Source organism: Panulirus ornatus, chromosome 65, assembly GCF_036320965.1.
Source record: "Panulirus ornatus isolate Po-2019 chromosome 65, ASM3632096v1, whole genome shotgun sequence".
Lineage (NCBI taxonomy): Eukaryota > Metazoa > Arthropoda > Malacostraca > Decapoda > Palinuridae > Panulirus > Panulirus ornatus.
Genome location: NC_092288.1, coordinates 15678387 through 15698974, shown reverse-complemented (window position 1 = coordinate 15698974; position 20588 = coordinate 15678387). Strand labels below are relative to the sequence as shown.

The window sequence follows — 20588 nt, the reverse complement described above, 5'->3', positions numbered from 1 at the left end:
ATGTAGGTCCTAGTTGTTTGTATGTATTTTTGTGTAATATAGAATGAATGACTCCATAGAGGAAAAGTATATTTGCCAGAAAATATAAAGGGATACGCTCTAAGTATTTCATAAATACTATACACTGTTTCCATCTCCTGGCAGCTTTGGGAAAACCTATTATGATAAGCTGTGAGTTTGTGCGTTTAATTTCTTTCTTCAGAGTCTTAGTTTGAGTTTAACATATATTTTTCATTACATTCATGTTTATATTTCATTTTTCAATATTGCATGGACAGTCATTGCCAACTGATCTCGTGTGCCCATTTTTGTCATCTGCGTGTGGCACCTGGATTTTCAAATTCAGACCTGTCATTGTTACCTCTTTAACTTCTCTCTGTTTCTTCTTCACTTCACATAATTCATCAGAGTCTGTTGCATCCAGGATATCAGCAATCCTTACACTCTCTATGCCCCAGGCTTTAGATGGGCCAGGAGGGGCCAAAGATGGTCTGCTAGCAAATGGATATCGTACTTTCTCTCCAACATTGGCACATTGTTTGGCTTCCGTTTTATGTGTTGTTATTTTTAGATAGTCACCATTTTCTTAATGCAATTACCTCAGATGCGAAATTTAAGAGGATGTTTCTATAGCTGCACCCTGCAGTCATAATATTATAAGCTATTTTGGGTGTTGCTGTCCCAAAACCTGGCTGTGAATGGGTTGAAGGACCATAGGCACTGGTATTAGTGCATTTTTACTTGTGTATTTTTATATTTAAGGTCTATTCTCTCTCTGATGATCAGGCTTCTGTAATTTGATTAATCAAGAATAATCTCTGATGACAGAATATTTTTGCACTCCACTTTTCATTGCTATTTATGAGTTTCATTTGTTTCTATTTTAAAGGGGCTTGTGAGTTCCAGTGACCGCATTCAGATGCTGCGTTTAGCCCTCAATTCATCATCCTGGGTGCATGTGAGTGAGTGGGAAACACAGCAGGATGATTGGACACCAACACGGGAAGTTGTTCAATACCATCAGGTCAGTTATATGTCAATATATACTTTTGGGATTATTTATTGAATGTTATATTCTAGAATATCGTAGAATATGCCTGTAATGAATTAGCTGTAGAGAGTACAGCTTATTCTTTCTTTACAGTTCAGAATGTCATCATAAGCTTTTACTTCTGCTGCTGCTATTTTTAAAAATCAGTTATTTGTTTTAGTAAAATTTTTCAGCTCAGATTTTATTGATGGTTTCATGCTTTGTGAGGCATTTTTGGTAAAAGGTTTGGCTGATACCGCTTCTCACATTTTTTTGAGCTGAGGGCAGACAAAATTTTAATGCAAAAAAGAAACAAAATTTCATATATTACCCATTATGCTGTTTCTATTTTTATTAAGTTCTAAGGCAGTCATTTTCTCTACATAAAGATGAATTTTGTCACCATTTTCTACAGAATATCTTTCTCCTATTCATAATCAGTTTAGGTATTAGATATCTGTATATTTCTATAGTACCATATATATATTATCCCTGGGGATAGGGGAGAAAGAATACTTTCCATGTATTCCTGTGTGTTGTAGAAGGTGACTAAAAGGGGAGGAAGGGGGGGGGCTGGAAATTCTCCCCCTTGTTTTTTTTAATTTTCCAAAAGAAGGAACAGAGAAGGGGGCCAGGTGAGGATATCCCCTCAAAGGCTCAGTCCTCTGTTCTTAATGCTACCTCGCTAATGCAGGAAATGGCGAATAGTATGAAAGAAAGATATATATATATATGTTTTTTGTTTTTTTTTTGCCGCTGTCTCCCGCGTTTGCGAGGTAGCGCAAGGAAACAGACGAAAGAAATGGCCCAACCCACCCCCATACACATGTATATACATACGTCCACACACGCAAATATACATACCTACACAGCTTTCCATGGTTTACCCCAGACGCTTCACATGCCCTGATTCAATCCACTGATAGCACGTCAACCCTGGTATACCACATCGATCCAATTCACTCTATTCCTTGCCCTCCTTTCACCCTCCTGCATGTTCAGGCCCCGATCACACAAAATCTTTTTCACTCCATCTTTCCACCTCCAACACATATGTTCCCTCCACCTCCGACACATATATCCTCTTGGTCAATCTTTCATCACTCATTCTCTCCATGTGCCCAAACCATTTCAAAACACCCTCTTCTGCTGTCTCAACCACGCTCTTTTTATTTCCACACACCTCTCTTACCCTTACGTTACTTACTCGATCAAACCACCTCACACCACACATTGTCCTCAAACATCTCATTTCCAGCACATCCATCCTCCTGCGCACAACTCTATCTATAGCTCACGCCTCACAACCATACAACATTGTTGGAACCACTATTCATTCAAACATACCCATTTTTGCTTTCCGAGATAATGTTCTCGACTTCCACACATTCTTCAAGGCTCCCAGAAATTTTCGCCCCCTCCCCCACCCTATGATCCACTTCCACTTCCATGCTTCCATCCGCTGTCAGATCCACTCCCAGATATCTAAAACACTTTACTTCCTCCAGTTTTTCTCCATTTAAACTTACCTCCCAATTGACTTGACCCTCAACCCCACTGTACCTAATAACCTTGCTCTTGTTCACATTTACTCTTAACTTTCTTCTTTCACACACTTTACCAAACTCAGTCACCAGCTTCTGCAGTTTCTCACATGAATCAGCCACTAGCGCTGTATCATGAGCGAACAACAACTCACTTCCCAAGCTCTCTCATCCCCAACAGACTTTATACTTGCCCCTCTTTCCAAAACTCTTGCATTCACCTCCCTAACAACCCAATCCATAAACAAATTAAACAACCATGGAGACATCACACACCCCTGCCGCAAACCTACATTCACTGAGAACCAATCACTTTCCTCTCTTCCTACACATACACATGCCTTACATCCTCGATAAAAACTTTTCACGGCTTCTAACAACTTGCCTCCCACACCATATATTCTTAATACCTTCCAGACAGCATCTCTATCAACTCTATCATATGCCTTCTCCAGATCCATAAGTGCTACATACAAATCCATTTGCTTTTCTAAGTATTTCTCACATACATTCTTCAAAGCAAACACCTGATCCACACATCCTCTACCACTTCTGAAACCACACTGCTCTTCCCCAGTCTGATGCTCTGTACATGCCTTCACCCTCTCAGTCAATACCTTCCCATATAATTTCCCAGGAATACTCAACAAACTTATACCTCTGTAATTTGAGCACTCACTCTTATCCCCTTTGCCTTTGTACAGTGGCACTATGCACGCATTCCGCCAAGATATATATATATGTATATCTTTCTTTCTTTTTCTTTCAAACTATTCGCCATTTCCTGTGTTAGCAAGGTAGCGTTAAGAACAGAGGACTGGGCCTGTGAGGGAATACCCTCACCTGGCCCCCTTCTCTGTTCCTTCTTTTGGAACATTAAAAAAAACCAGAGGGGAGAATTTCCAGCCCCCCGCTCCCTCCCCTTTCAGTCGCCTTGTACGACACGCAGGGAATACGTGGGAAGTATTCTTTCTCCCCTATCCCCAGGGATAATATATATATATATATATATATATATATATATATATATATATATATATATATATATATATATATATATATATATATTTTTTTTTTTTTTTTTTCATACTATATATATATATATATATATATATATATATATATATATATATATATATATATATATATTCACGCGTCGTAGAAGGTGACTAAAGGGGATGGGAGCGGGGGGCTAGAAACCCTCCCCTCCTTGTATTTTAACTTTCTAAAAGGGGAAACAGAAGAAGGAGTCACGCGGGGAGTGCTCATCCGCCTCGAAGGCTCAGATTGGGGTGTTTAAATGTCTGTGGATGTAACGAAGATGAGAAAAAAGGAGAGATAGGTAGCATGTTTGAGGAAAGGAACCTGGATGTTTTGGCTCATAGTGAAAAGAAGCTCAAGGTTAAAAGGGAAGAGTGGTTTAGGAATGTCTTGGGAGTAAAGTCAGGGGTTAGTGAGAGGGCAAGAGCAAGGGAAGGAGTAGCACTACTCCTGAAACAGGAGTTGTGTGAGTATGTGATAGAATGTAAGAAAGTAAATTCTAGATTAATATGGGTAACACTGAAAGTGGATGGAGAGAGATGGGTGATTAATGGTGCATATGCACCTGGTCATGAGAAGAAAGATCATGAGAGGCAAGTGTTTTGGGAGCAGCTGAATGAGTGTGTTAGTGGTTTTGATGCACAAGACCAGGTTATAGTGATGGGTGATTTGAATGCAAAGGTGAGTAATGTGGCAGTTGAGGGAATAATTGGTATATATGGGGTGTTCAATATTGTAAATGGAAATGGTGAAGAGCTTGTAGATTTATGTGCTGAAAAAGGACTGGTGATTGGGAATACCTGGTTTAAAAAGCGAGATATACATAAGTATACATATGTAAGTAGGAGAGATGGCCAGAGAGCGTTATTGGATTACGTGTTAATTGACAGGCGCACGAAAGAGAGACTTTTGGATGTCAATGTGATCATTATCTTGTGGAGGCGAAGGTGAAGATTTGTATGGGTTTTCAGAAAAGAAGAGGGAATGTTGGGGGGAAGAGGGTGGTGAGAGTAAGTGAGCTTGGGAAGGAGACTTGTGTGAAGAAGTACCAGGAGAGACTGAGTACAGAATGGAAAAAGGTGAGAACAAAGGAGGTAAGGGGAGTGGGGGAGGAATGGGATTTATTTAGGGAAGCAGTGATGGCTTGCGCAGAAGATGCTTGTGGCATGAGAAGCGTGGGAGGTGGGCAGATTAGAAAGGGTAGTGAGTGGTGGGATGAAGAAGTAAGATTATTAGTGAAAGAGAAGAGAGAGGCATTTGGACGATTTTTGCAGGGAAAAAATGCAAATGAGTGGGAGATGTATAAAAGAAAGACAGGAGGTCGAGAGAAAGGTGCAAGAGGTGAAAAAGAGGGCAAATGGGAGTTGGGGTGAGAGAGTATCATTAACTTTTAGGGAGAATAAAAAGATGTTTTGGAAGGAAGTAAATAAAGTGCGTAAGACAAGGGAGCAAACGGGAACTTCAGTGAAGGGGGCTAATGGGGAGGTGATAACAAGTAGTAGTGATGTGAGAAGGAGATGGAGTGAGTATTTTGAAGGTTTGTTGAATGTGTTTGATGATAGAGTGGCAGATATAGGGTGTTTTGGTCGAGGTGGTGTGCAAAGTGAGAGGGTTAGGGAAAATGATTTGGTAAACAGAGAAGAGGTAGTAAAAGCTTTGCGGAAGATGAAGCCGGCAAGGCAGCAGGTTTGGATGGTATTGCTGTGGAATTTATTAAAAAAGAGGGTGACTGTATTGTTGACTGGTTGGTAAGGTTATTTAATGTATGTATGATTCATGGTGAGGTGCCTGAGGATTGGCAGAATACGTGCATTGTGCCATTGTTTAAAGGCAAAGGGGATAAGAGTGAGTGCTCAAATTACAGAGGTATAAGTTTGTTGAGTATTTCTAGTAAATTATATGGGAGGGTATTGATTGAGAGGGTGAAGGCATGTACAGAGCATCAGATTGGGGAAGAGCAGTGTGGTTTCAGAAGTGGTAGAGGATGTGTGGATCAGGTGTTTGCTTTGAAGAATGTATGTGAGAAATACTTAGAAAAGCAAATGGATTTGTATGTAGCATTTATGGATCTGGAGAAGGTATATGATAGAGTTGATAGAGATGCTCTGTGGAAGGTACTAAGAATATATAGTGTGGGAGGCAAGTTGTTAAAAGCAGTGAAAAGTTTTTATCGAGGATGTAAGCCATGTGTACGTGTAGGAAGAGAGGAAAGTGATTGGTTCTCAGTGAATGTAGGTTTGCGGCAGGGGTGTGTGATGTCTACATGGTTGTTTAATTTGTTTATGGATTGGGTTGTTAGGGAGGTGAATGCAAGAGTTTTGGAAAGAGGGGCAAGTATGCAGTCTGTTGGGGGATGAGAGAGCTTGGGAAGTGAGTCAGTTGTTTGCTGATGATACAGTGCTGGTGGCTGATTCATGTGAGAAACTGCAGAAGCTGGTGACTGAGTTTGGTAAAGTGTGTGAAAGAAGAAAGTTAAGAGTAAATGTGAATAAGAGCAAGGTTATTAGGTACAGTAGGGTTGAGGGTCAAGTCAATTGGGAGGTAAGTTTGAATGGAGAAAAACTGGAGGAAGTAAAGTGTTTTAGATATCTGGGAGTGGAGCTGGCAGCGGATGGAACAATGGAAGCGGAAGTGAATCATAGGATGGGGGAGGGGACGAAAATCCTGGGAGCCTTGAAGAATGTGTGGAAGTCGAGAACATTATCTCGGGAAGCAAAAATGGGTATGTTTGAAGGAATAGTGGTTCCAACAATGTTGTATGGTTGCGAGGCATGGGCTATGGATAGAGTATTGCGCAGGAGGGTGGATGTGCTGGAAATGAGATGTTTGAGGACAATATGTGGTTTGAGGTGGTTTGATCGAGTATGTAATGTAAGGGTAAGAGAGATGTGTGGAAATGAAAAGAGCGTGGTTGAGGGAGCAGAAGAGGGTGTTTTGAAATGGTTTGGGCACATGGAGAGAATGAGTGAGGAAAGATTGACCAAGAGGATATATGTGTCGGAGGTGGAGGGAACGAGGAGAAGTGGGAGACCAAATTGGAGGTGGAAAGATAGAGTGAAAAAGATTTTGAGTGATCGGGGCCTGAACGTGCAGGAGGGTGAAAGGCGGGCAAGGAATAGAGTGAATTGGATCGATGTGGTATACTGGGGTCGACGTGCTGTCAATGTATTGAATCAGGGCATGTGAAGCGTTTGGGGTAAACCATGGAAAGTTGTGTGGGGCCTGGATGTGGAAAGGGAGCTGTGATGTCGGGCATTATTGCATGACAGCTAGAGACTGAGTGTGAATGGATGGGGCCTTTGTTGTCTTTTCCTAGCGCTACCTCGCACACATGAGGGGGAGGGGGATGTTATTCCATGTGTGGCAAGGTGGCGATGGGAATGAATAAAGGCAGTGTGAATTGTGTGCATGTGTATATATGTATGTGTCTGTGTATGTATATATATGTGTACATTCAGATATATAGGTATGTATATTTGTGTGTGTGGATGTGTATGTATATACATGGATATGGGGGTGGGTTGGGCCATTTCTCTCGGGGAGAAAATACTTCCCACGTATTGCCTGGGTCTCGTAGAAGGTATATTTTGATAGACTTTTTAGTAATATATTGATACATAATTCATCTATTTGACATAACTCAAGTAAATAAAAAATCTTAAGCATTTCGGGAATGAGACCATTGTTGAAAAAAAGAAAACGCTTTGCAGTAAAATGAATAGCAATGTATTGTATTTGTGACCTGAATTGTCAACAAAATGATGGAATTTCATGTAAGTTGATATTTGTTTTTTAGAATGGTCATGGATGCCATGTTTTGTGTCCTCCTTTGATGATTTTAAAATTTTAAAGTCTTGTTCCCCACATACCTTGATCTTGGTTCACATTGATCGCTTGATCAGGTAAGCTATTGGAGGCTTCAGCCCATTGTCTAGTGTAACCTCCACATCTTATCCTGTCAATTGCACTTATCCTGGCTCTTTTTAAATTTCACTTCTTTTGCATTTCCATTATGTTTCTTATTGCTACAGGCAGTGTATTAAATAATTTTGAACCCTGGATGTTTAAACTGTTTTCTGTTAATATACCTATTGCTCATTTTGATTTCAGTAGTAATATTTTACTGAGTCTCCCATGCCTTTCATCCCAACAGGGAGCTATTCTTTTTATTGTAAATTGGGGACCATACCTCTCAGGATTTTCCAAGTTTGAAATTTGATACTCGTCTGTCTGCTCTTTAGTAAGAATAGCCACATTGCTTTCTATCATTCCAGTAGTTCAGTTACTTGTCTGTATCAATTTTGGCTGTGAAAAATACTTCAACACTTTCTAATTCATCAATTTTTGTCTCAGAGGTGATGTTAATGTCATTTTTCAGTTGGTAGAGTATTAGTGACTTGATGATGCCCTTTTTGTCTTCAAGATCAGTTAAATCTACCTTGCTATCTTTTTTAGTCAGTTGTTGCTTTATGATGTTTGCTGAAGATTAAGATCATCAGACAGTATTACTCCAGAGTATTTTATATTGATCCTCAAAGATGTGATAGTGTCCATTGCTTTCTAGTAGTCTGTAATCCCTTTTATTTACACCATTAAAAAGCAGTGTTATTACAGTATCAATGTCTTACCGGTAGACATTGTCTTTATTTGTAGTTTCTGATTTTCTTCTGATGGGATTTCCATACTTTTCGTGGCACCGTCTGCAAGGGTGACAAAAATGTGATTCATTAGTTGAGTAGATGTCATATATGAGAATGACAGTTCATAGATGTGCTAGTGCAGTTTCTTTGGGAATTAATCTTTTTATCTTGGAGGCATGAGAAAGTGCCTGATTTACAAAAGCACACTGAAATAGATGAAGTTGATAGAATGAATCTATTTGATTTAGATGTCTTGTGAAAAATCTGGAGTGTTCCAAAAATCATCCATTTCTGATTTAAGGTCCAGAGGCCAAAAGATATTTCAAAAATGCTAAATAACTTAACTGCAAAGAATGTTCAGTTCAGTCCCAACAGGCAGAAATATGTTGAATCAGTGTTAAAACAAAGTCAGGAATTAATGGCAAACTGATGTTGAAGACATGTTAGTTTTGTACAAGTGACATGAATTTTGTTTATATTATTTTTGTTCAGTACACCACTGATACAACTGCATACAACATTTATGTAATGATGTGTCACTCTTCAGTACAGCATATCAATTTTATGTACCAACTCATTTGATCAGTTTGCAGAATGTTTATATGATAAATGACAGCAAAGTTGAAGATTTAATGTGTTGCTCCTGCATTATAAGCCGAAATAATAGCAGTAATTTGGTTACCAAATGATTTCTTGTATGTGCATATTTTATACCTGGAAATTATATGGAAGAGTATTGATTGAGAGGGTGAAGGCATGTACAGAGCATCAGATTGGGGAAGAGCAGTGTGGTTTCAGAAGTGGTAGAGGATGTGTGGATCAGGTGTTTGCTTTGAAGAATGTATGTGAGAAATACTTAGAAAAGCAAATGGATTTGTATGTAGCATTTATGGATCTGGAGAAGGAATATGATAGAGTTGATAGAGATGCTCTGTGGAAGGTACTAAGAATATATGTGTGGGAGGCAAGTTGTTAAAAGCAGTGAAAAGTTTTTATCGAGGATGTAAGCCATGTGTACGTGTAGGAAGAGAGGAAAGTGATTGGTTCTCTGTGAATGTAGATTTTCGGTAGGGGTGTGAGATGTCTACAAGGTTGATTAATTTGTTTATGGATTGGGCTGTTCAGGGAGGTGAATGCAAGAGTTTTGGAAAGAGGGGCAAGTATGCAGTCTGTTGGGGGATGAGAGAGCTTGGGAAGTGAGTCAGTTGTTTGCTGATGATACAGTGCTGGTGGCTGATTCATGTGAGAAACTGCAGAAGCTGGTGACTGAGTTTGGTAAAGTGTGTGAAAGAAGAAAGTTAAGAGTAAATGTGAATAAGAGCAAGGTTATTAGGTACAGTAGGGTTGAGGGTCAAGTCAATTGGGAGGTAAGTTTGAATGGAGAAAAACTGGAGGAAGTAAAGTGTTTTAGATATCTGGGAGTGGAGCTGGCAGCGGATGGAACAATGGAAGCGGAAGTGAATCATAGGATGGGGGAGGGGACGAAAATCCTGGGAGCCTTGAAGAATGTGTGGAAGTCGAGAACATTATCTCGGGAAGCAAAAATGGGTATGTTTGAAGGAATAGTGGTTCCAACAATGTTGTATGGTTGCGAGGCATGGGCTATGGATAGAGTATTGCGCAGGAGGGTGGATGTGCTGGAAATGAGATGTTTGAGGACAATATGTGGTGTGAGGTAGTTTGATCGAGTATGTAATGTAAGGGTAAGAGAGATGTGTGGAAATGAAAAGAGCGTGGTTGAGGGAGCAGAAGAGGGTGTTTTGAAATGGTTTGGGCACATGGAGAGAATGAGTGAGGAAAGATTGACCAAGAGGATATATGTGTCGGAGGTGGAGGGAACGAGGAGAAGTGGGAGACCAAATTGGAGGTGGAAAGATAGAGTGAAAAAGATTTTGAGTGATCGGGGCCTGAACGTGCAGGAGGGTGAAAGGCGGGCAAGGAATAGAGTGAATTGGATCGATGTGGTATACTGGGGTCGACGTGCTGTCAATGTATTGAATCAGGGCATGTGAAGCGTTTGGGGTAAACCATGGAAAGTTGTGTGGGGCCTGGATGTGGAAAGGGAGCTGTGATGTAGGGCATTATTGCATGACAGCTAGAGACTGAGTGTGAATGGATGGGGCCTTTGTTGTCTTTTCCTAGCGCTACCTCGCACACATGAGGGGGAGGGGGATGTTATTCCATGTGTGGCAAGGTGGCGATGGGAATGAATAAAGGCAGACAGTGTGAATTGTGTGCATGTGTATATATGTATGTGTCTGTGTATGTATATATATGTGTACATTCAGATATATAGGTATGTATATTTGTGTGTGTGGATGTGTATGTATATACATGCATATGGGGGTGGGTTGGGCCATTTCTCTCGGGGAGAAAATACTTCCCACGTATTGCCTGGGTCTCGTAGAAGGTATATTTTGATAGACTTTTTAGTAATATATTGATACATAATTCATCTATTTGACATAACTCAAGTAAATAAAAAATCTTAAGCATTTCGGGAATGAGACCATTGTTGAAAAAAAGAAAACGCTTTGCAGTAAAATGAATAGCAATGTATTGTATTTGTGACCTGAATTGTCAACAAAATGATGGAATTTCATGTAAGTTGATATTTGTTTTTTAGAATGGTCATGGATGCCATGTTTTGTGTCCTCCTTTGATGATTTTAAAATTTTAAAGTCTTGTTCCCCACATACCTTGATCTTGGTTCACATTGATCGCTTGATCAGGTAAGCTATTGGAGGCTTCAGCCCATTGTCTAGTGTAACCTCCACATCTTATCCTGTCAATTGCACTTATCCTGGCTCTTTTTAAATTTCACTTCTTTTGCATATCCATTATGTTTCTTATTGCTACAGGCAGTGTATTAAATAATTTTGAACCCTGGATGTTTAAACTGTTTTCTGTTAATATACCTATTGCTCATTTTGATTTCAGTAGTAATATTTTACTGAGTCTCCCATGCCTTTCATCCCAACATGGAGCTATTCTTTTTATTGTAAATTGGGGACCATACCTCTCAGGATTTTCCAAGTTTGAAATTTGATACTCGTCTGTCTGCTCTTTAGTAAGAATAGCCACATTGCTTTCTATCATTCCAGTAGTTCAGTTACTTGTCTGTATCAATTTTGGCTGTGAAAAATACTTCAACACTTTCTAATTCATCAATTTTTGTCTCAGAGGTGATGTTAATGTCATTTTTCAGTCGGTAGAGTATTAGTGACTTGATGATGCCCTTTTTGTCTTCAAGATCAGTTAAATCTACCTTGCTATCTTTTTTAGTCAGTTGTTGCTTTATGATGTTTGCTGAAGATTAAGATCATCAGACAGTATTACTCCAGAGTATTTTATATTGATCCTCAAAGATGTGATAGTGTCCATTGCTTTCTAGTAGTCTGTAATCCCTTTTATTTACACCATTAAAAAGCAGTGTTATTACAGTATCAATGTCTTACCGGTAGACATTGTCTTTATTTGTAGTTTCTGATTTTCTTCTGATGGGATTTCCATACTTTTCGTGGCACCGTCTGCAAGGGTGACATAAAAATGTGATTCATTAGTTGAGTAGATGTCATATATGAGAATGACAGTTCATAGATGTGCTAGTGCAGTTTCTTTGGGAATTAATCTTTTTATCTTGGAGGCATGAGAAAGTGCCTGATTTACAAAAGCACACTGAAATAGATGAAGTTGATAGAATGAATCTATTTGATTTAGATGTCTCGTGAAAAATCTGGAGTGTTCCAAAAATCATCCATTTCTGATTTAAGGTCCAGAGGCCAAAAGATATTTCAAAAATGCTAAATAACTTAACTGCAAAGAATGTTCAGTTCAGTCCCAACAGGCAGAAATATGTTGAATCAGTGTTAAAACAAAGTCAGGAATTAATGGCAAACTGATGTTGAAGACATGTTAGTTTTGTACAAGTGACATGAATTTTGTTTATATTATTTTTGTTCAGTACACCACTGATACAACTGCATACAACATTTATGTAATGATGTGTCACTCTTCAGTACAGCATATCAATTTTATGTACCAACTCATTTGATCAGTTTGCAGAATGTTTATATGATAAATGACAGCAAAGTTGAAGATTTAATGTGTTGCTCCTGCATTATAAGCCGAAATATTAGCAGTAATTTGGTTACCAAATGATTTCTTGTATGTGCATATTTTATACTGGGAAATTATATGGAAGAGTATTGATTGAGAGGGTAAAGGCATGTACAGAGCATCAAATTGGGGAAGAGCAGTGTGGTTTCAGAAGTGGTAGAGGATGTGTGAATCAGGTGTTTGCTTTGAAGAATGTATTTGAGAAATACTTAGAAAAACAGATGGATTTGTATGTGGCATTTATGGATCTGGAGAAGGCATATTATAGAGTTGATAGAGATGCTTTGTGGAAGGTATTACAAGTATATGGGATGGGAGGTAAGTTGCTAGAAGCAGTGAAAAGTTTTTATCAAGGATGTAAGGCATGTGTATGAGTAGGAAGAGAGGAAAGTGATTGGTTCCCAGTGCATGTCGGTTTGCGGCAGGGGTGCATGATGTCTCCATGGCTGTTTAATTTGCTTATGGATGGGGTTTTTAGGGAGGTGAATGCAAGAGTTTTGGAGAGAGGGGCAAGTATGCAGTCTGTTGTGGATGAGAGTGCTTGGGAAGATTCTGGGAGCGTTGAAGAATGTGTGGAAGGCAAGAACTTTATCTCGGAGAGCAAAAATGGGTATGTTTGAAAGAATGGTGGTTCCAACAATGTTATATGGTTGCGAGGCGTGGGATATAGATAGGGTTTTGCGGAGGAGGGTGGATATGTTGGAAATGAAATGTTTGAGGACAATATGTGGTGTGAGGTGATTTGACCAAGTAAGTAATGAAAGGATAAGAGAGATGTGTGGTAATAAAAAGTGTGGTTGAGAGAGCAAAAGAGGGTGTATTGAAATGGTTTGGTCACATGGAGAGAATGAGTAAGGAATGATTGACAAAGAGGATACGTGTCAGAGGTGGAAGGAATGAGGAGAAGTGTGAGACCAAATTGGAAGTGGAAGGATGGAGTGAAAAAGATTTTGAGCGATTGGGGCCTGAACATACTGGAGGGTGAAAGGCGTGCAAGGAATAGAGTGAATTGGAACAAAGTGGTATCCCGGGGTGGACGTGCATAATAATAGAAAGATAAATTTATATTTATTATACTTTGTCGCTGTCTCCCGCGCTAGCGAGGTAGTGCAAGGAAACAGACGAAAGAATTGCCCAACCCACCCACATACACACGTATATACATAAACGCCACACACACACACATACATACCTATACATTTCAACGTATACATACATTTACACACACAGACATATATAAGTAAATGATATAAATAGATTATTACATGTTATGTTATCTTGTCCCTGGGGATTGGGGAGAAAGAATACTGCCCGCAAGTTCCCTGCATATTATAGAAGGTGACAAAGAGGGGTGGGAGCAGGTGGCTGGAAATCCTCCCTTCCTGTATTATGTATCTTGTTCCTTATATGTTCCTTACTTTCCACAAGAAGGAACAGAGCAAGGAGCCAACTGAGGAATTTTCCCTCTAAGGTTCTGTCATCTGTTTTTGACTCTAACCTCGCTCATGTGGAAAATAATGAGAATGTATGAAGGAAAATATGAATTTATAATTTCTGTACAGGCCAGGCCAAATGACCCTGAAACAGAAAATTCCAAAATTCCACATGGCTCAAGTCCCAGGCATGCTGAGTTTGGGCCAGCTGCTTGTATAAGTGAGATAATACAATGGAAGGCAGAAATAGATTTAAACTATTTGTCTTTGTATTCCACTTAATTTGTGATATAGTAGACTCTGTTAATCCATGACTTGGTTAACAGGAAAACTCAGATCTCCCTTTTATCTGTGGCTGAGTTGAACAGGAAACTCAAAATAGTGACATCATTCAAGTTTTCCCTACATGGATAAAAACCCAAAAAATTGACACCATTCAGTTTATCCCCTTCCAATATCCAGAAACTGAGCTGTACAAAGGACTCTGAATTTTGTATTTGTCATGAAACTGATAATTAATGAATTAATGCTTCCCATGAAATCCTAACCAGGAAGATAACAGAATCATGTTCCTTACTTCTCTCTCTTGACCAGTTGGGATATGTTCCATAATCTTCCCCATACCCATCCGCTTCTCTTTTTAACAGATGCATTGCAAATATATTACTGATATATGAACCCCTGAAAAAGTCGGAATTACAGTAATTCACACAGGGACAATTTTTGATTAATCATACCAATGCTGCCTTATGCACATTGTGACCAGTTTTCCTCTCGAAAATTATTCCAATGAAACTGAAATCATTGCACTACCATTGCACAAAATTTTCACCACCACGCATTACTGTATGTTGATTAATATCAGTGTTCACCACACGATTTTCCTTTGGTCATGAAATTATGAGATTAATGAATTGGTATTTTTTGCCATAAACATATAAGATGCTACCTATTTGAATTACATTCAAATACCAAGGTTTTGACATTTGCATAGCATTTGTCTGTCCATGCATCCAGATCTAATGTGAATTAATAGCATGGCATTTTAGTCATCCTGGTCTTTTCTCCATTCTTTGAGTTTTAGCTTTTATGTCAGCACATGATTCCAGCCAAGAGATTACCTACATACAGGTAGCTAAGCTTGTAATGGGGTTACAGTTGAGCAACTGATTAATCACAGTATCATTGGTAATATAGAATGCGTTTTGTTCTTCATTCAGTGACATTCTGTAGAAGTCTTCTCAAGTCTTTAAATTTTCAACCTGTCTCTTTGCTATTCTCTCTCTCTCTTTCTCTCCTCTCCTCTCCTCTCCTCTCCTTTCCTCTCCTCTCCTCCTCTTCTCTTCTCTCCTCCTCTTCTCTTCTCTTCTCTCCTCCTCTTCTCTTCTCTTCTCTCTTCTCTTCTCTTCTCTTCTCTTCTCTTCTCTCTTCTCTTCTCTTCTCTTCTCTTCTCTCTTCTCTTCTCTTCTCTTCTCTTCTCTCTTCTCCTCTCTTCTCTTCTCTCTTCTCTCTCTCTCTTCTCTCTTCTCTCTCTCTTCTCTCTCTCTTCTCTCTCTCTCTCTCTCTCTCTCTCTCTCTCTCTCTCTCTCTCTCTCTCTCTCTCTCTCTCTCTCTCTCTCTCTCTCTCTCTCTCTCCTTAAAAGGAACTCTTTATCTCATGTTATAAATCAGGTGCTAATCCATTATTGATTTATGTCACAAAATTAGGTTTTAAGACATTTACAAAAGGAGATACAATCCAAAATGTAAAAGAGCTTATTTAGCTCATCACAGTAGTTGTTCTGAGTCAGCTACATTTTACATTTTTCTTCTCTTTTCCATTAGCTGCTCTTGGAGCACCTTCCCTATATTGAGGATCATATCTGCTGTAGTAGGAAAATGGATCTTTTCAATGTTCATCCTTTTGCTCTTTATATGTAGCATTTGGTTATTAAATCATACAGTATCTTTTTCTTAGAGTATTGGGTCTTATTTCTGAGGGTTTCCTTATCAATAGTGCTCTTTTGCACTCCAGGTGTATGTCTTGATGCTATTACTTGTTATTTAATATTTCATACATTATTTAAGTTTCTTGTACTCTTTAGCAGTATTTGTATATATTGTTGCTACCATAGGTATTTATTTCAGCTCTGTAGGCAAGGCCATGTACAACACAGTCTTGCAGGATACTAAAACCCACCAATTATTTCAGCACTTGGGTTTTGACTGGTTGATGGTGCAGCAGGCAATTCTTGCCGGTACAGCATAGGTTACTTAAAGAAGATTTTTTTTCCACTTTGATTTTAGGCATGCAGTTGTGTTCGCTGGTATATTAGATAAACTGTTAATCATCTTGAGAATGAATGGTCCTTGATACATACTTATTTGTGAAGTAACCCTCTTGCTGTTCACCTGTTTGACATCTTTAAGATAATCATTAGTATGCCTGAGAATTCTTCTTTAGGTTTATGAGGGAGTGTAAAAATTTCATTAACACATTAAACTTTTTATGAAGGGGGAGCTGATTTGGGCTGTATTCATGAATGATTTGGTGCCATCTACATACTTTATGATACAGGACCTTTTTTCTAACAGATAAGATGTAGTCAGTGTCTACAACAGGGTTTTGAAAAGGAAAATAACAATGTGCAGAATTCAGTTATTTAGATAGCTTAAGAAACTTGACTTAGTAAGATTATGGCTCTTTTAAATGCTGAGTAACTGATTTAATCATGGAAAAGTACATATGAATAGAATGACTATTTTATATACACAAACTTTGTAAGGTTTGCTGATATTGATCACAGAGTCAAAGGCTAACAGAATATTTACAGTGTGACAAAATGCTAAATTGGGAAAATTTATTTACAGTCTAGAAAAACAAATCATTATAGTTTTCACAAACCAGGCAGAATCCATTGTTTATGCGTAAAGAGAACTGCATCAAAACCTTAGTTGTATTTCTTAAAGGTATAATATAAAGATTAAAGATATCAATAATAAAAAGAATCACTTTGCTGGTGATACCATGATATTTGTGAAAGTTGTTTTTGTCTTCCATTGGGTCACTGGAAATACAGTAAAATGTCTTTAATCTGGCAATCTATGGATTAGAAAAGATAAATTTGCCTTTGTCAAAATTTCTTTGGTTCAGAAAATTGCCCGTATCAGTAAACTTCAAACAATCGAACATTTCAAGGTTGCAGTAAATCTGGTGGAATACATCTGTAATATTGTAGAAGACACAGCCCACCAAAAAGAGTTGTTCATATAAGCAGTTTACTGCTTTTTTTTTGTGTTTTTTATGAATTTGTGTTGCAACCTTTAATTATAGATGCATGAAGAGTAGGGCTTTTTGTGGCTATCTGTATGATATTTAAGATCCAAAAGTTGGACTGCTGTATTTCAGACATGATTAGTAGGTATCAGATTTGGATGAATCATGATGGACTGTTGGATTGATCAAAAACCTGTAAGTTGGCTAATCAGAAATTTTCTATACTGGTTAATAGGAGGAATGCCATAAATACAACTTAAATTGAATATTGTCTGTGTCTTGGACCCAGAGTTGTTAATCTGACTACATGCTATCGTGAAAAATAATGCATATCATTCATTGAAAAAATCAAAGAACGCCTTTGGTAGATGTTTGCAAAACATAGGGTATCAGCTAAGAGGTAATATTTATGGATTCATGTGAACTGTAGCCAAAACTTTTGTGACTGGTTACCAGAACGATAGTTTATCATTGCTGTTTCTTCTTAGTGTGAACTTTGGTGACAGGTATAAGCCCATGATACTGACAAAAAGTATGCAAAAGATTTTTAGAAATAGATTGCCTATAATCAATGCTCTTAGTCCTGCCACTACAGTGCTGAGCTTTCACAGAATCAGATACTTCACTGGTATTGGAATTTTGGCATCATATATATTCAGCATTTTTGCTCAGTTTTCAAATGGGGACTTTGGATGCTTTTTGATATTGATAGTGTGTGACCCTGAATATTTTTGCCACTGAAAGTGTTCTAAGTGATTTGTATGCAAGTAATACCACTGCATAGCATAATGACAGATGCAGAAATATTCCTTAAAGACTTCAGTTAACTAACTAGCTCCCATCCATCTCCATGCTTCATGTTGAGAACAGTGCTCCATAACTCATGTTGAATACTTTTACAACGTGGAACAGTTTTCATGAAAGTGAAAGAATAAGTTGCTTACTACATGCATGAAATACATGTTTGTGAAAAAGAATGAGATTTGCTTTTGAATGTATGTATGCACAGATTAGGCTGTAAAGCAAGAGCAAAAGGAAAAATAGAATAAAAAAGTCGGTAGGGAAATAGAAAATAGTTGTGTTTCGAAGATAGTGTAAGCTTTAGATATGTATGGCAGACCACCAAGTGGAGCTAGACTTAGATGATGAGCATAAACAGAATCATTACTGGGACAGACCTCTTACTCCTCTGGCAGTGTTTCCTTGTATTCGTGATACTGCCTTCTGCCTAGGTATTTTCAGTGAATTAATGAGTTAAGTATCTTCTTTAAGGTATGAAGATGAAATAAATGAAATTTAGATGAATCATGTTTGTTTTCCTTTCTAGAACATTAGATGAGGTGGAAGTGAAGGTTCATAGAAAAAGGAGTGATGTTATTATAAACAATGTTTCTCTTCTTTGATGCACACAGAATTTGATAAAGTCCACTTTACGCAAACTGGGCAGCTCCTCCACCAGTATCAACCAACTGGGCCGGGTAGGACTTGAGAATGTCTTCTCATGGGTAATTGGTTTGCATGGATGGGGAGATTACTCTGAGAGAGGCAGTAAATCATATGATTTTTAATGTTGATGGTTTTGATTAGCATTATTAATTCTTGAACATACTTGTGAGCTTTGATACAAATGTTACTTTTGCTGACACATGGGATACTATTATTGCTATGCTTTTATTGATTGATGTAAGTTTTAGATTGCTTACTTTTATTTTCACTCTGTAGTCTTTAACATGATATAACGAGCCAATTTCCCCACTTCCAGAATACATACAGTTCACAAACATGAAAAGAGAATTCAAAGCTTTTTCATGTGTGTTGAAGGATATGTGCCTCTCTCATGATATGGATTGTTGTTTATATGTACCATTAATGTTATTTTGAAAGATTGTAGTCTAACCATGTAAATATTAGTTCTTATATCCTTTAGAAAATATAACCTTTTGTATTTTACCTGATAATGGGGCTTGAAAGGTGTTTTTATGTCTTCCATGTCATCTTTTCCCTCTTTGAAAGCAGTACAGCACATGCAGAATCTTCCACAAGCAATTTTGTTACTGACAGTCTCAAGCAATCAAGTACTTAAGACTGGACAGTATTGTGCAAATCATTTCCTAAAGAATTCCTGTTAGTTTGGCTCTCATAAAAGTGAAATAGTTGTTATTCTTTGTCCATGGATATGAGAACATCATCAAAGGAGTAGAGCTAAACTGTCAGAAAATGCAAGGATGAAAGTAGAATTAGGAGAATGAAATGCAAGTTAAATGGTGAACTATGACATAAATGAAAACTAGTGGGCTTTAAATGATGGTGAGACCTTCAGAATAACTTAATTAAATTAGAGGAAGGGCTCATTATTGGTTCCACCCATGACCACTGTTAATTTAGGGCATATTTTTACCCTCACCTCTCCAAGTAGCTACAATGCAGGTTGTAGGTTATAGGCAGCATCTGCTCAGCACAGTACTACCAATTGACTTGGCTGTGGTAAGGTAGTATCAAGGATCATGTTACACTTATGTCAGGAATTCTAGTCTGTATCATATTAAAACTGAATTGCTCGACTAGTATCAGCATCTACATCTCTGCGTGAGCTGTATGCCCAACCTACTGATCTCTATGTCTTGTCTTCACTTTCTTCCCTTTCTCCTTTCTTTTCTTACTATAAGCCAGTAATTCCAAGATTATGTGTGAAGTTCATGTCATCCTTGTTTGTAAGGAATCTCTTCGCTCTTATCTGTCTTCTGCCAACAGGAGGTAAGGCTAAGGCAGAAGCAGTGTCACCTCCACCAAAGACCTATTACATTCTAATAGATCTGACCTTTTCTTCCATTTACTTGCATCCATAGTCTTTCAGATTCTGCTGAACACTGTCTGCCAAATACCTACCTCTCTTAATATTTTATATTGTTCAGAGACTTGACTGTCTGATGATTTCCTTGATAATTCCTTTCTCATCTCCCAACTAAACCTTCATTCATGATTCACCTTCATAGGAGGAGCCTGTGCTTATCAGTGTATTGTGCACTGCTCTCCTGCCATTACTGTACAAGCAATATAACTTTTTTGACAAAATTCCTGTTGCAAGGCCATGACTCCCTCTTATCCATAGGTGAGGACATCTGTGTAAGGTATTTCAACTTACCACAAATAATGGTTTATTGCCTCCCACACAAGTAGTGGAACTTTGAATTCCTCCTACAGGGACCTCCAGTTTTTAAGTTTCCTAAAGAAGGAACAGAGAACGGGGCCACGTAAGGATTTTCCCGCTTGGGCTCGGTCCTCTGTTCTTGTTACTACCTCGCTAACACAGGAAGTGGCAAATATGTATGAAAATAAAAATATTATTTATTTTTTATTTATTTTTATTTTGCTTTGTCGCTGTCTCCTGCATTTGCGAGGTAGCGCAAGGAAACAGACGAAAGGAATGGCCCAACCCACCCCCATACACATGTATATACATACACGTCCACACACGCAAATATACATACCTATACATCTCAATGTACACATATATATACACACACA

General features: G+C 38.3%; 2 protein-coding genes across 2 annotated transcripts in view; both read left to right on the top strand.

Moving 5' to 3' along the window:
* Nmnat (nicotinamide mononucleotide adenylyltransferase) overlaps window positions 1-20588 on the top strand; it is a 217627-nt gene that overhangs the window by 26925 nt on the left and 170114 nt on the right. Inside the window, exons 5-6 of the mRNA XM_071657919.1 lie at window positions 890-1024; window positions 18476-18568. Coding sequence (XP_071514020.1) covers window positions 890-1024; window positions 18476-18568 — 228 coding nt within the window. The remainder of the gene's footprint in view (window positions 1-889; window positions 1025-18475; window positions 18569-20588) is intronic.
* The window catches only part of LOC139746557 (prenylcysteine oxidase 1-like), a 631496-nt gene that overhangs the window by 556089 nt on the left and 54819 nt on the right, over window positions 1-20588 (top strand). The gene's annotated exons all lie outside the window — the stretch shown is intronic.